Source organism: Monomorium pharaonis, chromosome 4 (genome assembly GCF_013373865.1).
Source record: "Monomorium pharaonis isolate MP-MQ-018 chromosome 4, ASM1337386v2, whole genome shotgun sequence".
NCBI lineage: Eukaryota > Metazoa > Arthropoda > Insecta > Hymenoptera > Formicidae > Monomorium > Monomorium pharaonis.
In genome coordinates, this window is record NC_050470.1 from 4,309,965 (window position 1) to 4,334,661 (window position 24,697).

At 33.9% G+C, this 24,697-nt stretch overlaps 1 protein-coding gene across 9 annotated transcripts in view; it reads left to right on the forward strand.

Moving 5' to 3' along the window:
- LOC114253999 overlaps positions 1-24,697 on the forward strand; it is a 419,778-nt gene that overhangs the window by 84,635 nt on the left and 310,446 nt on the right. For 7 of the 9 annotated variants that reach the window (XR_004962849.1, XR_004962850.1, XR_004962848.1 and 4 more), the window contains exons 4-6: positions 1,224-1,400; positions 6,775-6,811; positions 24,351-24,582. Coding sequence is in view for 4 of the 9 variants with exons in the window: in XM_036285528.1 (XP_036141421.1) it covers positions 1,249-1,400; positions 6,775-6,811; positions 24,351-24,582 (421 nt within the window). In the remaining 5 variants the exon portion in view is untranslated. Of the gene's footprint in view, positions 1-1,223; positions 1,401-6,774; positions 6,812-24,350; positions 24,583-24,697 lie in introns of those variants that run through there. The other 2 variants (XR_004962851.1, XR_003625427.2) reach the window with 2 other exon arrangements.

Below are 24,697 nucleotides of genomic sequence, written 5' to 3' on the forward strand. Positions count from 1 at the left end.
ATAACGGATTGAAGAATTTATTTTTTCTGATTTCTAATTTATTAAGAAAGAAAATTAATAATTTAATTTTTCTGAGATTTTTGTGATATTCTTATTGTTACAAAAACTATTATATATATGTGTGTGTGTGTGTGTGTGTGTGTGTGTGTGTGTGTGTGTGTGTGTGTGTGTGTGTGTAGTGTATTATTAGTATCAAATGTGATTCAAATTAATTTTTTTATCAGTGACATGTTTAACATATAATTGCTACAATGTACTATTTTTTGAAATTAAAATTTATCTTGCTGATCGAGAACGTGTTGTCGCACCACTTAAAATCTATGTTCGAAATAAAAAGTTAATGTCACGGTTAATTGCGCGCTTTCCTACTTTTTTTTCGAGATTATCCTTATCTTCGGAATCGTGAGAGAGATACCGTTGGTGAAACTATTTCCCCCTTTCACCTGTCTATTCTCGGCGAATCCCTAATTGACTGCGGTCAAATCCCGAGCCGAGAGATACCGATCTCGGCCAATTCGATCGAGTGAACCCTCGCTCGCGGATTACGCTCGTAGAGACGCGGGGACGCAGGTGGCAACAACGTTAGCGGAAGCGAGATGGATGGAGATGAAGGTAGAGCAGCCCGTCTCTTCGCCTAGGAGATGGATAACCGACGTCTTCGGGATATCGAGCTCCCCCGGTTTTCATAGCTCTCGAGAATCGCACTCTAAACTCCGCGTCTCGTTTATCCACTTCACTCTCCTATCGTATCGCAATGTTACTCCGCGGAACAGAGCGAAAATAATTAATCTACTGGAAAAGCAAAATGTAATATCTGCGCTAGTAGATTTGCAATGTTTAACAATAATATCTCAAATTTATTTAGTTTGATAATTAATACAAGCTTTTTTGGAAAGATACAAAACAAAGTGTTTATTCTTTGCATTATGCCTATTTTTCTTTTTGCCATTGGATATCTTAATTTTATACGTTATTATACTTTTATGTAGTCTCGTACATGTTTCGTTATTATATATCTTAAACGTAGAGCTATTAATGCCACTATTTTTACGATGTCACCCGAAATATCTACGCTACCCTCGTCTCGCTAAAATATCACGCTTCTTTACGCTACTTGCGAGCGGTGTAAATGCGCCGAAAGCGCCAGCCCGGCTTTATGATGAGCCACCGACTCCGCAGTTTTGAAAAATCGCCCGCCAAATGGCACTGCCTTTTGTTTAAAGCCTGGACCTTCGTCATGCTGGCACAATGGCCGCTGGATTTGCCACGAGCACTGCCGTTCTAAGCTCCGCCGCACCGGTTGTTTCTTCGCCGGTGAAACCGACTGATATTGTTAAGCATTACGGTCATTTCGCCGAAGCTACCGTGAAAGAGCCAGAGAAAAATCGCACAATGGCAGAGTGAGTCAAACTTCGTCCAATCTTTCCTCTCTCATAATTTTTCGTTCGCTTTGTCTTCAAAAAGACTTAACTGGTCTTTAAAAAGAGTTTGTTCGAAAATACATAAAATAATAGAAAATATATTTTTTATTAGGGATATTAAGTATATTTCATTTGCCTCTTTGCTTTGCATTTATTAGTCGTAGATAATTATCAATTTTTAATGTCAAATATTTTGCTAATTAAAAGAGTAAGATTTTTTTAAGTTTAATTTGCTAAGATGCTTCAATATTTCGTTAATACGTTATTTAATAATAATTATAACAGTTATGTTGCTTTGGAAAAGAAATATCAAAGAATACATTTATATGTCTATATGTAATCATGAAATATCCTGTCTTATATATGCCCATATTATAAAATATACCGAAAGGCTACAATTTTAGACTTCAAGATATACTAAATTACAAAGAAAGAGCATTATTCTTTATTTCAATTTAGTATAATCTGAATCCAAAGTTTTATCTTCTAGCGGCAACCTATTTATTTTCTTTATGTTAAAATAACACGTTACTGTTGTGAGCGACCTCGTTAAAGCAACGTAAATTATTATATCAGTAAATATGCGAGCCAATTAAGGGCGTTGTGTAAGTGGCGTCTAAGAAGTATAATGTCCTGCAGACCTTTAGTAACGAGTCTTCCTTAAGAAAATTAGATATTTACTCGGCACGTCTTTCATCACAAGTATTCGTATTTTACTAAAGTAGAACGACGATTATTTTTTAATTATAATCAACATCATTGTTTATGGTTTGAAAATTATTCTTTGCGGTGCAGAAACATTTTACAGCTGTATTTCAAGACGTCACAGCCGTATCTGCAAAATTATCTCTCGCTCTGTCAGTTTTATTTGTACAGATTCGTCTGTGTGCAATTCCTTTGTCGATAACCGAAGATACTTGTATCTTATCTTTTGCATCTAGACTTCTGCGGTTCTTCATCCGCTACCAATCTTCAGAATTTTCGGTCCAACAGATTCGCTATATTCGCGTGGTGTACCATACAAATGAGCTTTATTGCATTTTATTACCTCTACGAGAGGTCGAATACGCGGAATATAAGCAAAAATATCAATTTTTCTCGAACTCAATTTAAAAGCTCAGTTTCTTTTTCTCTCTTTCTCTCTCCTGCTTCGTCCATTCCACTTTCTCACTCCTCTGGCTTGCTCGCAGTATCCTCTGCTATTTGTATTCGTGCCCACTGTACTTGTATCTAATATAAGAGAACATATTGGATTCCGGGTACGGTGATGTCGTCCAATACCTGTTCTTTATTGGATGTAAGTGCAACGAGCGTAAATAATCTCTTGTGCTCATTTTATTACTCCGCCTACGGTACTGCTTTTACTGCGCATTGTTTGTATGCTTTTATAAGTTAAACAAGACACATGCTCACTGGGACAAGTCTCGCTTATTTAATCGGATTTTATTTTTGTCGGTACCTGCGTGTTTTGTTTATGAACTTATTTGTAACTACATTAAATCCGGAATTAGTATTAATAGAATTAACATTATTAACAACATAATAAGAAGTAAATAATGAACGCAGATATATATATATATATATATGTATGTATATATAATAGCACAATAAAACAGAAACGTTTGTTCGTTTTTTAGAGTAATTAGTCGTACTTAATAATTTAAAAGATTAAACGTGTATTTACATATTCGAGATACATGTATATACATTTTTAAATAACAACGCAAAAAATGTTTCTTTTCCTTCATATTTTTATGATTCTGTACATTTTGCACAGAATACTGTTTTATGTTTCTAGTTAGAGATAGGAAAATAAATATTTTACTTTGTAGGCAGTACACTGTGTGTCTGTGTGTGTATATGTGCGAATTTGTGCACTTTACATAAAAAATAGAATTAAATTTGGAAAATGAGATTTCTCAAAGTGAGATCCTGCAAAAATAGAATAATTTTACATCAAAGAATACGATGTATGTTCTTTCTAAATAAAAAGAAACAATTATTCAGAAATATCTTAATATTTTCGTCGCGTCAAGATTTTTACTTGTCAAGATGTTCATTTAGAATCACGTTATTTATTCTTTGTATGTTACGAATATTTTATAGTTTGACTATAAATATGTGATATATCGACTAGCTGATATTGTATTAAAATTCTTTGAGGCCGCGTCGGCGTGGCAAAAATGCCAGCATAAAACAAACATGGTTTAATTAAATGCATCCAAGTAACTTTTTGTTGCATGTTTCGCTGTTTTATTATCACCATATTCGTAACAATAATTATGTATAAAATCCAAAACTCTAAACACACACAGATACTACAATTTTATTAGTGAAAAATAAGTATAATATTATTTCAACAAAATAATGTTTAATATACTTTATAATTTTTAAAAATTGTATTGATAATTATATAACAAAATCTTTCGTGTTTAATTTTGAATGGACTTTATTCTAAGTTTTAATTAGAGAATTATTTGTACATTTTAAATTAAATGTGACAAAATGGAGACCATACATGCGAACACAATCCATGTGTAAATAAATTATATATAACAAATCTGTGCGTGTATGTAGTATACATATATATGAAGATTTATGTATTAAACTATTTATAATAAAATGGAGAACAGAGAAAAATGGTTTTAGAAAATTAGAAAGAGGTAAAGACTCGTGATAATTTTTTGATCGCTCGGATTCGGCGAAAATATTTAATATCGAGAATCACGTTCATAGGAGCGAAGCGGTTTTGCGTCTCACTTTTAATTCTTTCTCGCTCTTGTCGTTTTATCATTGTTAATCTCTTGTTCTCTCTCTCTCTATTTTTTTTTTTGGCGCGATATTGGTAGTCCGTCGAGTGTGTATGTTAGATCATATGAAATTCCGTACCGCTCCATTTCCGCAGTAATAGAGTATTTCTATACGGCGGAATTTAATTCAGGCCCTCGCAGGCTGAATGGTAGCGAGCGTCTCGGTGGTGTCTCGCGGATGAAAAGTTCGCTACGCCGTCATAAATTCGGCCGTGAGAAACGTGGCGTTTATCCGAACAATAGAGGTCGCGAACCCTCGGAAAATCAGCACCGCGAAGTTTGCGGCTGCGCATAACGAAGTATAGTAAATAGATAAAAAATAACTCCGCCTGTCATTCATCCTGTGAATAACCGCATCACAAAAACTCTCGATAAAAGGCTGCTGTGCTTTGGATTGTGAAAGATCGATAACGTTAATAATATTTCTATAATTGATCCGTAACTTGAGATTATTGTGTATTAAAATAATGAAAAACTAGTATTATTAACTAAAACTAAAGAGTGAAATATATATACTCTTTAGTTTTATGAGTTATATATTTTACTAAGAATTGTAATTAGAATTCAAGATAAATTTTTTAGTTATCTTAAAGAAAGCAATTAACATTATTAGAATTAAACTAATGATTATAATTTTTAGATAGATGTTAGATCAAAGACAAACATCTCTGAAATCGATCGAGTTAGCTAGAATCGTCGAACAGACGACCTACGAATTACGAACTGTTATTGGCGACATGGTCGTTTTCGGGCTGGGGGTTGCAAATAAGTCGGAGCGAACCAGAACGAAAAATAGAGTCATATTTCTGGGGACAGCTGCGCTGGCACGTCTCCGCGGAGATTCTAATAAGAACCACATAAAGCTTAGAAATTAATGTCTTCCACCTGTCTCGTTCCCTTCTCAGGCTGGGTTGTCGTGCTGCGGCGCTCGATGAAGTTCGTTGCACCTTCTCCTGTTCTTTTTACCCCTCGGAATGGGTTCTAGACCGACGTAATCGGCCCGCCATTGATTTGTGGTAAGGGAGAATAACGCGCTGGCCAAACTCTCTTTTATGGTATTCAGTAAATTCAGTTAACATTTCTTTTTTCTTTCTTTTTTCAAACAAAGGATTTTCCTTCGATCTCACTTTCTGTTTAAACTTCTGTATAATTCATTTATCTATTTATGAAACGATACTGTTATATTATACTTTTTACTATTTATGAAGATATAGTGGGATAAATGTATAACATTCACGTTTTGTTTTAGTATAAATGAGTTATATGGAATGAAGAAATGACATATTATTAAGACAATTTAATTTATGAAAAAATAAGTGGAAAATGTGATAATTTGATTACCACTGCATTTGATATTAAATTTCTTTATACATGCAATTTTATTGTAAAAAATTATTTAACGTTTTTTTGATTATAGGTAATTAAAAACTTGTGGTATAATTGGTAGCTAAAATTATTGTAAATTTTTAATATATGTAAATGATTAATTTACTCTCATGGTTACGGTGTAATGTTAATAATTATCTTAATGGTGCATCGTCATACAAAGCTTTAGCCCGTAAAACAACTTTATAGGCTTTTATTTTGCGCTTTGTCTTTTTCCCCAACTTGTTATCTATAACAAGATACACTCATAAAGGCAAAGCGCAAAATGCAAGATGGAAAGCTGCAAAAGTAGCTTTGCGAAATAATTCATAACACGGCGTGGTTGCCACCTCGAGTGCAACCGCGTTAATTTTAAATCGTTATCTCTTTGCGGCTAAATTTTGGACAACGGCACACATTTAGCATTTCCTTTAATTTATTATTAAGATTATAAGAACAAGAGGGCGGAAACAATAATAGAAGAGAAATAATCCATATGTAAAAGATAAAATGACCAAAATGTATTGAAACGATTGTCGAGTCATAGAATAGAGTTTTACTCACATATATGCTTTCATAGTTATTTTTTTTTTGCTTTTCTATTTCTAAAGTTTCTCTTTTGCTTTCTTCTGGATATTCATTTTTTCGTATAAAGATATCCGCTTTAATGCACATTGCATCCTTATATCTGCTTTCCCCATAAGAACCGAATATATGTTATCGAAGTAGTTGGACGCATTGATGTATACGATCAAGCGATATATGGCGATACTGGCAAATCGAGGACAGGAGAAGAAGGAAAAGGAGGGATACTGATATGGATCAATAAAAAACGTATGAGTGAGATTTCGTATGCATTTTTAAAGGCACTAACCTTGTCAATGGTCCTTACTAGAACTTACTGCTCAGACTGTGCGCTTTATGGCAGCTTTCGCGTATCTCGAAGGGGCTTCTCGATTTTGTGATGCCGTTAGGTCAGTGGGTTATGTGCCGTGATATTCTCGGTGCATCGTCTCTCTGACCTCGGCCTGCCCTCGCAATTTATAGTTGAACTTTACCGAGTAACCACGAATTTATTAATTTAATCTAATGTTACAATTTTTAATGTACATATCGTATCCATTTATACTTCGCTTTATTACACTCAATGTACTAATATTATTTTTTATTTTTTTCAGATTGCATACTGGGAGAATTGCAGTAATCGAGAATAACGTGAGTCTTTACCATTACTTTATATAGTTTATATTAATAAATTAAATTGTGTGTATGTGTACATATGTGTAAGCGAGAAAAAGGTTAATAGAATATTATTTATTGCAAGTTTTTTATTCACGTCATGTTTATCACAGAATAGATTAGTATCAGAATATTATAGAATAATTTTGTTTAAATTATTCTATAGTGGCGTAATTATTATTTTGATGAAAAAGTTTGCATCAGTAAAATAGAATATTTCTTGCTTTATTTGTTTTGTTTGAAATCGTCAAACGGCTGATGTCAATCAGGAGTGCTTAAAAAAGAGAAACAAACGTCTCCATTTGAACGGCATTTAAATGTAATGGGCGCGATGCGTCAAACGCGCGACAGCTTAAGAGCAGATCAGACTCAGATTTATGACACCGCGATGCGAAATGAACGATAAATTTTAATTCGTTCGCGAGCGCCCGCTGGAATCGCCGTGCGAATCCGGATCAATTGCAGTTGCCGTTGCAACAGTGAATAAACGCGAAACGTTGCGGAATAATTTAAGACGCCGACGTAAATAAAGTTCATCGGAAAATTTCGCGCGCGATTTATCGTTATTCGTGATGTACACCGCCCGAGTTAGTGCTGATTTATGGTTTCGTATTTCAATAAATAGATACGCGACGATAAATCAATATTTTATAGGTGATCCGTCGGGAGAAGAGAAGGTAGCAAATAACGATCGTGTGGTCAAATTAAATCATATTATTTAGAAATTATTGGTTTAATTACTAGATTATGTGAAATAATTTAGAGGCTATTGCAGGAGTTAATTATTATATAATTTTCTGCGCTTTAATACAGCTTTATCAGAGCGTACTATAACATGTAATATTTTATACAAATATCTAATGGGATCGCAAAATTACAGAAATACATTTGTCAGGAATTATCTGCATACTTTTTCGCAATGTTTTTATGAAAATTAGTCTCCGCATCGGCGAGCGTACATCAAATTCAATTATGCCGATAAATCCGCCGCATTCCCAACATAATTAGCTGTGCCAGAGTTCTTGTAGTAATTACGGCCGAGTGCACCACTCCGGTTGTTATATTAACCTCGGTGGCACATCGACTCGGAACTCGGAACACGAGAAAACACACGTAATATCGTGCAGTCGTATCGTAACACCGCGACGAGATATCGATCGTCACCGCGTCCACGCGAACGAACGACCGAACAATCGCGATGCGCGAATTTTCTCCGAAATCCACATCGCGCAGGATTTCATCGCAGAAGTGCCCGATATTGTTCGGGATTGCGTGGTCAAATTTAATTACCAGTTTCGTAAATTCGCGCGCCTACCCACCGGCCAATTAATCGGATTTATGGCGAATGGCGGGCCTGAAGGTTTTCAATGGGGTTTAGCCTTGTTTCGACATGTACTGCTCTTTTCCCTGGAATATGAGAAAATCTTTATCCTCTTGAATATTTTTGAAAAAAATTTACCTAAAAGGTTTTATATAACTCAATTAATAACTTGTATTCTCGAATTTTTGAAAGATTTCTATTGTTAGATTTTTTTAGTGACAATATAGTATCGATCAAATAATTTCTAATGCGCAAGAGTTTGTTTAGTAGTTATTTTCCTTGCATGTACGGCTTAATGGTAAGAGGACTTTGGTTAGAAACGTTGTACTAATTTTAAATTGATTCGGAGTTGCTTCTGTGTTGCGTGGAGTTAAATGGCTTCCTGAGTGGACAGTAAAGCTTGGTGTCGAGTTAGGTATGGTGCGAGTTTTCACGTTGCACACGGAGCTACCGACTCTGCATGCAATTGATATCGTGAAATATGCTTTCTCCACTTTAAGAAAGTCTTTTATGATTGGCCAACCAAAGCTAGAATTCAAGAAACATTCTTGGAAAATAATACTGAATCTATTCTGGAAATCTACGCCAACCTCGAAGCACGTTACGACTCGTACATCACATTCTTAACTTTAAGAAAACAACTTAAAATAACATTCCACGTTACATTTAAGTATTAACTTGGAATTACGGATAATAAAGAAAAGCTAGGGTAACAAAGGAATTGTATATTAATTTATAAAATAGAATAGCTGCAAGATTTTTGTTTCTGAAATTTAACTTTAAAAAACAGTAATATATTATTTTATTTAAATTCAATATGGTATTAATTTAACATTAATATGCCACATTTAAAATATTATTTAGTCTGCAATAATTAAAATAAGCTGATCTACTTTGTGAAATTTAAACGTTTCTTAATAACTCCTATTTGAAATGAGATGCAACGAAATGATAATTTTGAATATTATGGCATGTCACAGCTGTTGCGTTAATTTCAGGAAAGAGGTGACGGCAAGATGATGTTCGCGATTGCGTAGAAATAGTTGTTCCGTTGTTAATAGATTATACGTGAAGACGATGTATTAACGCCGATCTACAGCAGTAAATTCTCGACGTTAACGTGACGTAACTTTAATGGCCGTTCCCTTAGGCTAGGCATCATACTTCCTGTGCGTTTACGACTCTTGCTTACGTTTTATTTGCCAGAAAATTAAAGGCCAACAAAATACACTACAATTATTAATTCATCAATCTCGATTCTTTAATGAAGACAATCTTCTATCTTCTATTCTTGGAATTTTTATCGAATAAATTTCAATTCTTTTACTAAAATAAATGTAATTATGTATATTAATTCTTAATTATGTTCAAGAATTTTATTTTAATACGACGTCTTCAAGATGAATAGGTTAAATTAAAATATCTAACGATAGAAATATTCTTATTATAATTCTAAGACATTTATATATCTCTCTCACGACGTATTCCAATAATTTTTATGAGACTTCTGGTTAGAGTATTTTTTTTATATGACATCGCGAATGACGGCGTGGTGATCGCTAAACTTAATGTCGTATGTATAGAGGTTGTCTTTCGACACTGTCTTGTGCCGCATCTTTCTCCTCGGATTATTCTCGATACCCGCGGTTTTACAGCGCTGTAAAGTCTCTCGTACCTTGGCGTGCTTTATATCAATCTTACGATCATATTTCAAACGCGCGAACAAGGCGCCTCATGACCATTCATCGCACTGCATAGATGCAATACTCTTCTCTCACACACAAATTCGATCAACTAATCTCTCCGGCTTTTCGATTTTTATGTTTAAAATCAAATGATGTAATTGTTATCGAGAAATAATGATTTAAAATTGACTGGTTATTAAATGTTAGATTTTTTTATAATTTACAAGTTTTAGTTCTAATTCAAATGGAATTTAATTAATTGTAGTTTTTAGTATATTTTTTAATATTCGATATTGAGGGTTAATATTAGATAGAATATTAATATTAGAATTTTTCTTTAAATTTTTAATTTTTTAAATAATTATTTAGATCATATTAAAAACCCTCCAATTTAATTTTATCTCAGCAGTCACATCTTAGAATTGTTTTTTAATTCTGGAATGTTTAGAGTATAACACGAGTCGATTCGTATTTGATCGAATCAGTGCTTTCTTCATTTCTGAGCCACTTCCAGTTCTTTTTACAATTGCGGAATCCAATATCGAAGATCTTTCTTCAATACTCTTTTCGCTGTTGTTCTCTTGACGGCGTTGAACATCATTCACGTTTTTCTGTTCAGAACATGTTTGACCCCTATACGTTCGTTGGTTCATAATTTCTGAAAAGTTCATAACTTCCAAGAAGGCAGCAACGCGGTAAACGCGAACTTTGCGTCGTTAATATAAGGTAGACGTGCGTTTACGATCGCCACTGACTCGGGTGCCTCGTCTCATCCGGTAGACGACGCTCAATCTCGCTGCAATTTCGCGGTATGACTTCATCCGCTCTCTAAGATATCGCGAGATGAGATTCACAGGTTTGTCTTGCACTTTATCTGTTTTTGTTGGTATATTTATCCATATTTACATTTTTGTTGGCTAATTTGAGAATCATAGTTTATGTGCGTGATACATTGATAATAATTTATCCCACTCCCGTAATAATTAATTACTGATTAAAAATATTGTAAAGCAGAGAAACACTTCAACAAAATTAACTTTTGAAAAGGATCTCTAACCTCTATACATATTTTTATTTTTTATTGCAGCAATCTAGAAAGTTAAATGGCGAAAGCCAGACTTTTAATAAGTTAGATGTTACGAAAACAATTGGAAGAGAATTTTCAATTACGTATCAACTTATGTAATTATTCAGAATGTTCTTCACTTATTTAAAGTTCACGCTAACACATTTATAGCAAAGAAGTAATTCGGTTGCCATAATAAAATTCACTGTCAGTTACTTTAACTTATCGAGTGTTGAAATATTTTAATCATAGACTTACATCTATTTTAATTTATCACAATTTACTACGTTTATATGGATATTGGATATTTAAAACATTTGTTGGTTTATTCATGAAAAGAAGTATGTGTTCATAAATTTTAAATAAATTATATACTAATTATTTACAATGGCTTTTTTTGTGAAGTGAAAAAAGAATCTCTTTGTGCTATAGTATCGTACAATGTCAAACTTAATTCAGAAATGTTATTAACAAATTTATAAGTTGATTCTATGGCGTCTTGGGTAGATCGTGGTTTAGTCTTGTGAATCTATTGCATTACATGGTTACTTAAGAATTTTAATCAAACTGATACATAGGAACATAACGTATTTACGAGATACACGTATATAATATTTCTTTAATAAGCTTGATTGCATTATACTACTAGTATTGTTTTACTTAAAAAGAAACGTTTGTATTTTGCTCTTATTTGTTAATTTTTTACACTTTTAAATAGTTACATGCATAGAATTTTAATGAGAAAATTTATTAAATGTTAGAGAACTTTATTATTAACTTTTTATATACATTCCTTGAAGCTTGTAACGTAAGAGGAAAATGCGATGAATATCTTTGCCAAAATTTTATCGAGGGATATTATCGCGAAATTTTCGTGCAAAAAGATACCGCTATAAATTCGGTTAACCAACCGCAGGTGATCGTTGACATTTATTTTACGATTGCCATAATAAAAATGTCTCGAGAGGACTGTCGATGGACGTAGTTCCTCTTTCTTCTCTTTCTCTCTTTTTCTCTTCTCTCTTCTTTTCTCTTTATATGTCACGCTTTCACTGTGCTTTTATTGTCTTAACGTTTTTTTTTGGATGCCATGCATGCCAGTATATGCAAAACGCGTGTGATAAAAAGAGGCGAAATATCCGAACGGCAGCTGATGCCTTGCGGTCGTGTAGACCAGGCGTTGTTTTACTGCGCACTCCAAGATCGATCAGAATAGTAATTCTTTAAAACTTTAGAAGCTGCTGATAATTTGATACGGTACTTGGTCTTTCAAATAAATATTTCAATTGAAGTTTAAAACATAATATGTCTGTGTCTACATCAAAATTTAGAAATGTATTGTATAATATATGATGATCTTATCTTAATCTTAGTCTTTTAATACCCTAATCTTATTTTATAAAAGTCCTAAATTAGAAGGAGTATTTTACACTCTAATGTGGTTTTCTTCTTCGAGCTTAAAAATTTTATATCATTTTGAGGATATATATTCTTTTTTGAAACAAAAAATAAATTCCAAAATATTTTCATGTGAGACAATTTGTGAAAGACTGACGTTATTAATTTATAAGAATATAAATATAGAATGTTTTCTAGACGGTAAAATTATTGAATTTAACAGATTTGATATTCTGTATCTTTCTCTACATACATTCTATATATTCTTTAGGTATCTCATACCATAATTTCTTAAATAAAAAACGTTACGAATGCTCCGTAATTATGTCCAGTAAAAAATAACAATTGCCTCTCTGCGTGCGGCTATAGAATACTTCTTTAATGACAACGACAACAAACGTCTCTGACTTCGTAACGAAAGACGTTATGTGTCCCGGAAAATTTTCGTCCGCGACGGATCGCTCGTGGATAAAAGCGCAAATCTCGCAGCGGAGACGCGCGTCTAAGCTCGTAAAAAGCGACATCGCGTATTCGCGATTGCATATCTGCACGGGACATTTTGTGCCGCGCCACCGTATTTTGTTACAAAATAACTCCTCGTTTCGCGTAGACACAGTGATAATCATAAAACCTAACATCTAAATTTTTTTCTTAGCTCGGAAGTGAAATACCTATTCCAAGAGGACGGGAAAAGTATGGAAACGTTAAAGAGTGAATGAGAATTTGTAAGAGTCCAAGATAAATAACGATAAGTAGCACTAATATGTAATACAGAATACTGATAGCTTTGAATATTAACATAACTTCGAGGATAATTTTGCTTAGTTACTGAATAATTAATTGATAGATAAAATTACATTTGGAACATACTAACATTTTTTTCTGGCTGTTTATACAAATTTATGAAAGTCGCGCTGTAGAATCAATAAATTTTAAATTAAATCAGTCTTTTATATCGATGTAAAATATAAAATAAGTAATCCATCACAAAATTATTCCATCTACATAACTGTTTATATACGTGTTTTAATATATTTATTAGTTTTTGTATTCTGTTTATCTCTTTTTATACTTTTATTTCCGGAAGAAGAGAAAGAGAATCATTATATATATATTATACATATAGCATATAGGATAGATAAAGGTGGAAATTCGCTGAACGAATCGCAGACGATACGGTAGCCGCGCAAAATAAAGCCGCGTACATAGACAGGCGCATCCTCCTCCATTTCGGAGGATTAGAACGTGGCGTTGCATTGTCGCCATGAATATCTCTCCCGGTCTTTTTTTGCCGGGCTACGACTTCATAAACGTTCTCATAAATTTCCGTCGGCTGCCACGTCTATACGTGTGTGCACGCGCGCGTTTGGTATCGCCGTAAAACCTGCCGGACTATTTTCCTGAGGGCGGTTATGCGTTATCCGGCAGATTGTCTGCAACGGACGCGGGCAACGAATAAAAATGCATCGCCTACCGATATCGAAAAATCGTTAGGAGGAATAACCGCGGAGATATACGCGGGGATATCCCGGCGCGTGTAAGCGTACGCCCGCGCGCTCTCGATATGCTTTCCGCCATCGTTTCAATTATTCTTCGTTATTGTCCCATTCCACAAAACCATGGTCGCTTTGCGAATTCATGGAAATAACCGCTACCGAGATATATGTGGGCCTTAATACGCCAATCTAAGACGCTAACAAATATCCTATTGAATTTATTGAAAGATATTCTTTACTACGAAATTGTTTTATAAACATTAATATATTTAATATTTAATAAATAAAAAAGGAATTTAAAAAGAGTAATACTCTTTATCTCTAGATTAAAGCGGGTTTAAATCTTTCTTGTTTTTAATTGATATAAAGTACAAACATATTTGACATAATGCAAGACATTAGAATGCTAATTTCAAATAAAACAAGTCCGTGTGAAAAATAAATGTTTTTAATTTGCGATGCAGTTAATCTGTTTATTGTATCGATATATGGTGTTTTAATCATAATACTTCTATATTAGAGTTATATGTAATCGAAGCAATAAGGCAATTTATAGATTATTGCCAATTTTCTCATTTGTTCATGGTTAGTCCGACGGGTTTCTCCCCTCCGCGTTTAATAATAATAACAACGACTTTTACTTACCCCAACATTTCACGTTAACTGTCCCGTTATATTCAACGTCGACTTCGTCACGGCGTCGAACTTATCGCGCGATTTAAGGATTCAGAGTCGTCGGAAAATCAGTAGTTCTGCTCGACGACGAATCGGACTACCAACTCTCGCCCTTCGTTTACGCGTCCACCCCTGATGTTAATAGTCTCGCAGCGGATAAGCCGTTTTTGAAATGACGTTCGAGCAGAATAATACATGGAGGGTCACTTTTTGCTCTCCCGCGATTCCCCAACCGAGTCCTTTCCTTTTCGATAAACTGAAGAACCCTTCACAGGTTTCCACCCTCGAAGTGTGCGAGACACTTCGCTTTTATAGCAACTTGGATGTTTTCGGCAACTCTCTTACTTAGAAACACGCACAAGTTGCATATAAGAGAACACTTGACTTGGTGAAAATACGAATAGCATACATGTCTCTAAATTGCAGTAATTGTCTGTAAAGATTGCCCTTAATTGTCATTAATTATTATAATAAAATTGTTGCGATCAATTCGACAATTTTTCGGGATAAGAGAATAAGTGGATGCGTTTTTCCGATACAATAATGCAGTTAAGCTTTTTATGGTCCTATATTACGCGAAATATAAATATCCGTGTTTTATGAATGTTATTATACATTGTTATAATATATTGTTATGTAAACACTTTGTTATATTAACAGAGTTATATATAGAATAGTAAATATATTAATTTTGATTTAATTTTTAAATAAAATTATGTACTAGAATTATACAGTTCGAAAATGATGCAATATGTGATACTTAGAAAGCTTTTACGGGGTTTATTTATTTTATTATTTATGTTAATTTTTTAATAATGATTTAATATACATATAAAATAATTAAGAGAAAAAAATTTAGATATTTTTTAATTTCTTCTTTTTTTAAAGATTTTAATGATGTATATTTATTTTGTGTACGTATAATATATAGTATAATAGATATACAATTTAGCGTAAACCTCTTTAATATTTTATTTGTACAAATTCGGGATCAACAAAATTGGGTTAGATACTAACAAACGCCGATTTCACGCGACACAAAACACGCCTCGTTAGTTTTAGTCCCCGCGAGTGATACGTACTATCTCGTTACGTTTTGATCAATCATACTCTTTTGCAGATAATGACGTTGTCCGGTAGAGATAACAAAGAGGAAACCGCATAAAAGATATCAAATTACCGTGTACAATCTCATAATGACACAAGAACACGTGGCAAAGCGTCCAAATTATTTCGAAATACATTCAGATAAAACCATTGTTTTCAAACCGAATTTTATTTTCTATTTATTAATTCTATAATGGATAATCTGACTTGGAAAAAAAAAATTATGTATGTATATGTATATATATATTTTTTAAATATTTTTGTAAAAGAATAATTGCATAGCATTGTATTGTTTTTACTTTAGCAGTATATATTTTATTCTTTGAATTGGAAACTAATTATTATCGGAAAAATACAAAAAATTTTAATTTCTATGTAAATGAGGAGAAATATCAAATAGTGATATAGAATAGTGGTATAGATCTGATGAAGAAAAAATAGTATGAACGAAACAGAATAAACGAGTTAACGTTTCTTCGGAAATTTAATTTTTCTTACCTCAGAGAGCAGCGGAGGTTTTTTTTTACTTCCATAATTATCCTTCTAAAAGAATACAAAGAATGTGAGCTTTGCTCATCAAAATGCAAGGCAGACTATTTGAAATGAGCTGAAAACAATAAAGAGCTATCAAAAGCTCAACTAAATGAAACTCATAATGCCTTTTATGCATGAAAATATTAATTCTGCTAAAAAACTCAATTTGATAAAAATGAAAAATAAATAATTAAGAATTTTCTTTTAATGACATTTGATATGATAGTCGAATTTGCTGTTTTCTATATTCAAATTTATATTTATTTTTGATCAAGGACTATTATAACAAATGATTTGCTCGATCATGATTTAGAAATAACATACAATTATTGTGTCTGTTTTAATTATAATTTTTGGTGTTTTTAACAAGGCGAGAATAGGAATTATTAAAAGCTCGGTTTTTACATCTGCACGAATTATATCAATATTAATTTATTAAAGTTTTCAATCGTTATTTCTGGACATATTATTATCTCTGGGCATTTTAATACCATCGACCTAACCGATTTGAACGGTGGATATTTAACTCGTTGCACGTCATTGCGATCGACGTCGTAACTCGTCAATTCGTTAGTCTCTCCCTTATTCGACGTATCTTTGTTATAATTATTAATTACGATAAATACTCATTTTCTCGTTACTGTGAATTCCCCGAAGCGCTGTCAATCAACGCTTTCATACAATCCATTGAACGTTATATGTAGAATGATAACATGAAATATATTCGTATAAAAATTTATTTGATTGCGGAACGAAGAGACGACGGTGCGACGTCCGCAAAATCAATTATCTTTTCGCTAGTACTATAATAATTGAACAAATTCTGATATATGATTGACATTTGATGCGTGACACGTAGTTCGAAGATTTATAAATTACGTATAAATAAATTGTAATAACAGAAAACAATATTTCTATTGCACATTGAAATGTAAAGAGGGAATTATAATATTCAATTAATGTATTTTTTGATACAATAATACTAAAGCATAATAATAGTACAAAAAATAGTAGGACTCGTGAAATGAATAAAGAAATATAAATATAAAGCGGCGAATACAAATTAAGCACGTATTGATTGTAATTTAAATATTTAACAATTAGTATTAATTTATTTTGGTATACCAGATACTGCGCTTAATTTGTATTCGTCGTTTTGCTTTTATTTTTTGGGGGATGTACAATAATAATGGTAATTGTTTGCTATATACGTCACAGTATATAGAAAATTGATTTTTATATAACAAAAATGTAAAACTAACAAAGACATAATATTGTTAAATATTATTTTACATTTTTAGTAATAAACAATGAAAATTTGAAAATTGCTTATGTATTTTTGCTAGATGCAATTTAAAATTTTAAGTGGTTCTTTTAAAATAACTACGCAAAAGCGCGGAGTATGCGGTGTTGGCACTTGAGCCGTGAGCCCATCGCGAAATTTGTCAATAACATTCGCGCTTGGCTTACTTCCAGTCTCGGGAGCAGGGCGAAAACGACAAAGAGCGCGTAAAAAGCGGCGCAAAGAGCGTCGCGAGCGCGATTGGGACTTCCGGTGACTTTAATTAGCGGTTTCCAATTCGTTACGGCGCGATACGTGAGCGGAATTTTTGGCCGGCAAAAAATTAGCATTTTGTCCAGTGTTCCCTTTCAACTAATTTACCAAGACGCTCCCCTTGGTAGTACACGTAATTAAAAAAAGACTTGAATAGCTTTTGGGAAGTTAACATTGGAACTTTTTATTTTTAAATGCAGAAACGGTAATAAACCAATTTATATGTATTTTATAAAAATGTACATTTTGTGATCATGTGATTTGTTTATTTATGCCGGAAAAATGATTTTGCTAAAGTATCTAAACATTTAGTAAGATATTGAATTGACAATAATTTTTTATTTAAACAAATTTACAGTTTTATCTGTCAATTATTAAATTGTTGTTAATCAAATTATTGTAAGTATTGTATAATTTATTGCACATTGTGTATTTTCATAAATAAGCGATTAATTAAAAAATTGCAAAAAATGAGCCGTAATATTATACAATTACAATGGCAAAGAGAAATATAGACTTTTCATATAAAAGTATCGTGTATGCTTAAAGAATCATATTGTATTGGTTTGAAAAGTAGTATTAGACATCGAGAATAAATTCCAATTATTCCGGTACCCTTTTGATAGTATCATTGAAAGAAAGAAAGAAAGATTGTGTAGAAAATTTGCTATGTATATTCTTAAAGAAGTAACAGCAAAGAAGAGCAAAGAGAAGGAGAAATAAGGGGCAGATTTCTTGCACATATAGGACTTGAAAAATGAAAATAATCAACAGGATACAACCCCACGGGAACCGATCCTTTCGTTTCTCTAATTTCGGAGAGTTACGCTTCTGACCGCGCGTAATCGAATAACGTAGAATTGCACGGAACTTATACTCCTGCGAGCGGAATTGTGGAATATGATCGCGGAACTGGTCGAGTTGCTTTCGGGAAAGTTATATGAGCGATCTGCCTCCCCCGTCTTTCAATTTAAACTAAATTCCAGTTTCTCTGCATTTAATCAACTATTTTAGTCATTATTTTTTTTGCTCTACTATTTTATCGTCTACGTATAATTTTGTTTTCAATATTACTTATTTATTCAAAATACAGAACTTTAAAACTTCTACGACATCAATGTAGAGCATCTATTTCTATCATTAATTAGTACGTAAATTATTGTGGATGATGAAAAGAAAAATATAACATACACGGAATTACCACAAAAATAATAATAACAAACTTATAATGAATTTTTGTTAACTTTATTAATATTTTAATTCTTTGCATTAATAATAAAATTATGTTTAAATTATTGGAAATTTTTTTGAAACAGGTTATTTATATCTGCGATTAATAGAAGATAAAAATAAATACGATTAACATTTTTCCACTTTTTCTTACTTTTTAATAATATTTCTAAGTTTTAGTTACCTTTAATAATTTTTTCGTTGAAATATTTCTAACAAGAGAGCAAGAGAGAAAGAGGGAAGGAAGACATCTAGAAAGATGATTCATATCACAAATTCGTCGTAAACTGCGCGGCGAGAAACCATAAAAATAAGTTACACGTCTTCGTTAAAAACAGGTTTTGCTATGGAACTAACGCGGAAAGCAGAAAGAGGAAAACGCGTTAAAGCGTGTAATGAAGACAAAAGCGTAGTCGTAAGATCGTCAGTGAATTTTTTAGGGTCAACTCGTCAAAATTAATTACACTGTCGTCTTTAAGGAGCGCTGAAAAGTTGTTCTGCAAAAGATATTTCTCTTCTCTCTCTCTCTCTCTCTCTCTCTCTCTCTCTCTCTCTCTCTCTCTCTCTCTCTCTCTCTCTCTCTCTCTCTCTCTTGCGGAAAAAGAACTTTATTATGCCGAGCCGAGTTTAAAAGTCAAACGTCCTTTGCTCGGTTTCATAACGATTTACTTTAATTAAAGTGTCTTTAAAACGATTACGAGAAACTGTTTCCTGGAAGATATTCGATCCTACGTAATCGAGTTTGGTTGTTTTGTAATTTCAAGTTACAATTGTTTTATTTTCCCAATTAGAAGCAATATTATTTCTGACTGTTTCTATTATAAAAACAAGTAAATAAAAGTTCGCTTTCGAGATGGCAGAAACACTTTAATGCCGGAGGATGCTGGTTAATAAAAGAGATTTTGTCTCATAGTGCTCTAATTTTCTTGACATTTAATTAATGGAAATTTCTGAAGATTGAAAGCATTTTATCCTTAAATTTATTCTTGGACGCATCCTATCATTGCAGCTACACGAAGCCTAGTATCATAATAGTATATTCTTGTTAAAGCCGGGAGACACTTATAATTACCTACATATCTCGAAACTCATTATAGTCACTTGGTACATCCGAGTCACCGACCTCTCATCGGTGTTCAATCCCATCGAGATCATCGTTAGACATCTTTTTCGAGGTCGACCGGATATGTGGAAATAGTACATTTTATTTGTCGGCACTTTTACTTTACATTTTTATCTTCTTACAAATTATATATAAAAGTCGTGCACGCGCGTCTTTATTTGACATGGAATATTATGCTTGCTGTTTTCCACCAATCCTATAAGTCGCGACCGGTTGTTTCACATTCCGCAGGACGAAATTGCAACACGTATCGGATTTTACTGTGGTTAGCAGTACTCGCGAAGTACGTAGCGTGATTTTTGATCTCTGCTTGCAATGAGTTACGGCTGCTACGAGTTGTACATTTGCCTCGCTTAGTTATTTTGTGTTTTAGAAAATTAGATTTGTGTAAAATTAATGAAATTTTACTAGAATGATGGGGCCATTGATTACTGCGATTTTGTGCTCAAATTTATAATTTATGAATTTTTTATTTTTTTTTAATTGTTTTACGTCTCAAAGTATTACATTTTAAAATTCTATTTGAAGTATAATTTCATGTTCGACATAGAGTTTCGAATTTTTTCTCCGTCCTTTTTGTATATAATTAAATATATGTTGTAAATAAATAAAAAAAGTGTCTAATAGAACATAATTTTCCGGAAATTAAATTATTTTGTCCACGTGCAGGTATCGGATGTGCGTTTAAGAGTTCAATGTTTCACGGCTGGGAGAGTGAAAAGAAAGAGTCGGGAAAAAAGGAACGTAGCTTGAAAGCCGAGTGTAGCCCCAAAAGAAAAAAGGAAAAAAGGGAGAATGCTTGCGGATTCACGTTTGCACTTGCGTTTTAGAGGGTCACGTATTTGGCCGGAACTTTGCTCCTTAGGGCTAATTGTTACTCAGTTTTAATTGCAGCCGGCCGCGCGCACGCGTTGTGCATAAGTGGCAGGCGGCCCGTTTGTTTCTCTTTTGACATTGCGAGAAAAGAGAAAAAAAGAGAGAGAAGGGGAGGGGGGAAGAGCGGAAAAAGGGAGAAAGAGAGTGATAGCGAATCCTTGCGCGCGCGCGTTTGCGTGTGTTAAATTGAATTAATTTCGCCCTCTCATTCCGCTGGTCGTTACTCGAGACGAGATAATTAATTGCCGGTTCGCATGGCAGCCGATAAATAAATCTTTTTAAAACGGAAACTCGCGTGCGACCTAATAATGTCCGATGTTTCGTAAGCGAGCTCCACTATTGCCATTTATTAATTGTTGTGTACTGTATTAGTAATAGAGCATTAATAATAGAATAACCAATTCATTGATATACGTTTTAAAATTTTTTTTAAGAAAAAAGCTAAAACTGACAATTGCCGATCAAAAAGTCAAGATTTAATAAAATTATTTTGTACTTTAAATTAATATTTTAAGCAAACTTACATTAATAATTATTCAATTATTACATGCTGAATATTATTTGCTGTTATAATATTACATGCTAAATTATTAAATGCTGAATATCAATTTAAAAATTTTTTTACTTAATTTTTAAAGTAAAATAATCTTTAATATTATTATTGTTTACTTTAATATTATTATTATCATAATATTATTATTGTCATAATATTATTATTTACGCAGGCGGCGCTGCGATCAGTTTTTGTTTGAGGTATAAAATACATTTTTTAATACATTTTATTTTATAAATGTAATAACCATATGGGTCATCAATGACCTACGAAAGGTATGAGATGAACAAATCAGATAAAATTAGTTTGACATGGAACGTGTCAACAAAATTACCAAGTCACATAAATTCTATAGTCATAGTTGATCATCATCATTTACATGCGAATAAAAACTTTTGCTGAGGAAACGCTGGGAGGACGGGAAAATGGCTGTCCCAGATTACAATAGGTTTTTGCGAAGGAAGGAATAGATAAAAGGAGAGACAAAGAGTTCGTATATCACTGATTTAACTAATGAGCCTGGGAGTTCATCGGGGTTCCTACAGAAAGCGAGAGAAAGCTGTTGGATCATCAAACGGGGTGCCTAAAAGTATCGTCGAAATCAAGCGGTGGTTCGATTAAGGCGATGAGAAAAAAGAGAGCTCCAGTTGGCTCGAAGTAGAAAGGGTCGAAACGGGTGATGAGAAGAAGGGTAGGGGGCACAAAAGAAGAATTTTGCATGTCTGATTACTTAGAGCGCGGAAGAGACTCTTTGTAACTTCTAGGACGCTGCTTTCTCGAAGAATCATTCGATGTCACGGCCGCGTCTTTATCGCATTGGAGGATTGCGTTGAGATCTTTGTTACGATATCGCGAATAAACGGAACAAAGAGACGGGAATGATTTTTTACTCTCGCGAAGGCGGAAAGCGTATTATTGGAGATATTAATATTATAAGATATTTCTCAACTGGATTTGAGACAAAAACATTTACGAGACACTTCTTTAACTATTTTGCTTATATGGAAAGTACATTTATTTGGGCGTAACCCGGTTAATTTATAGTTCTCCGTTATGATTGTGCGATTTCCGATTAATAATCAGCCGCACGGCGTTGACATAGATTTACAAGCCGACCAAATGCGGAAGTTACAAGCACGTCCGATGATAAGGCTCTACTGTCCATTCGCTCACCCGCTGCGTTAGTCATTTTCTTGCTTCCTTCCTTCCTTCCTTTCCAGAGCCTCAGCTCCGAGGTGGCTGAAAACTGCCACTAAGATTGTCATATTGCTCCCGCGATCTCGCATCTGAAATTCAAATGGCCGACGCGAGCCATGACTTTCAAATCTATCGATTAGCGCGGATAGCATTGCGGTGAGATACAAATTCTCCCCGGTCGAGATGCCGGCGCATATTTATGCGCCCGGCAAGCACGGTCGCGTAATATACTTCGATGAATAATAGAGAGAGAGAGAGAGAGATCTGTCTAATCCGATGCTACTCGCGCATTTTGATTTCTTACTTGTTTCTCCGACCACCGTAGAGTGCTTCGCGCAGCTCGATTTTTGCATGGTCAATAGTGATGGAAGAGAGAGAAGAAGCTTATTTGCATCGCCAGCACAAATTTCGATGAATTAACATGCAAACGGAGTCTGTAAAAACTTAAAATTTTGTAGAACGTACGCGTATGTTAGTACCGTCGTTGTGCAATTGTTACAGTTCGTAATATTCCCGAAGCAACTCTATCTTGCGCTTTACGATCGAAATAAAATTTCACGACGGGAATGTGCCGCGAAGAAACACGGTTACATTAGCATCGGCGTTGTGCTGAGATGACCAGCACTTTTCGTTGCATCGCGGGATAAAACGTCGGCAGCGCGAGAAGAACTTGCGAAATAATAATATTAATCAAGTGTAATTCGACAATATAATGATAATATATATATAAACTGTAATTAGGGCTAATTTATACAGCGGTATCAGGGGACGCTCCATTTTGGCAAGAGGATAAAAACCGCAAGGACCGGCTGAAAGAATTCGGTCCCGCTAATCAGCGTTATCCCGATGGGGTTTAATCATCGGGTTGAAATTTAAACATGCATTATTGCTTGATATGTTGTCGTATACTTTCTTGCCGAGTGCATGATTTAACACCTCGATTAGGGAAGAGATTACGCAGCGCTTTCAGAACGGCATAATACGAGAAGCCTCTTTCAACCGATTAACGAACCGTTAAAGCACCTTGAGGATTAAACCGTTAAATCATTAATTAAACGATTAAATTTTTGATAAACGATTTAGGTGACAAGATTTTCTTGAAAAAGAATCCAAAAGAACAAAGTATGATCCGTGCGAAGCAATAATATTTCTGTAAAACTCTCTCGCGTTAGGTTAGGTATAATTTACGCGCGGTGTGCAAAACTTTTTCGAAGAAAAATGCGCCACGGTATTGCACTTTTGCAGTCGTCGTCGTAATAATTTCTACGAACTTTGGCCCATTAATAAGGATAATTTTTGCAGGATGTAACTCTTTACATTTTTCCTGACATTTCCCTTTTCTCTCGTATTTATTTTTCCTTTTTATTCATTTATCTTCTCCTCTCACCGTACATGACATAGCCGTAATTTTGGACAGTAGATTAATCTCTTTACTATTATTAATATTTTATTTATTTAGTGGGATATATCTTCTTATGTGGCATAATTTTCTTTTTATATTGTATCAAACTGCGGCAACTTTTACATTATTGCTTGCTCTTAAATTTTAACATAATGCTATATATATATATATATGTGTGTGTGTGTGTGTGTGTGTGTGTGTGTGTATCTATACTATGTATAAAGATTTTATGCTAGTAGTGTTATATCTGAGAGACAATTAACGAGTTAAGATATTTTATAGTCACGAATTTCTTAGGGCACGACTCGAAGATTAAACTACAAATCTCGGTATCAAAAGGAGAAGAGAAATAAAACGTATGCGAATTCAAATGAGACCACTTTTCCCAAGAGGGTTAACGTCACGCCTGAATCACGAATCGCAAGCTGTGCGATAATATTTACTCGTCGCCGCGTTCCGCACGCATTGCTGCTCGCGTGTGCGCGTTTTTTCGCCCACGTTGAGCTCAATCAAGAAGTGATACGGGCAGGTACGTACCTACCGCGATACGTGGTCCATCACTTTTTCGTCGTGCCACGACCGAGGGCTTCAGCTCAGTGAAGGCGGAAAGGTCCAGAGAGCGAGGGGGGACGAGAAAAAGGCGT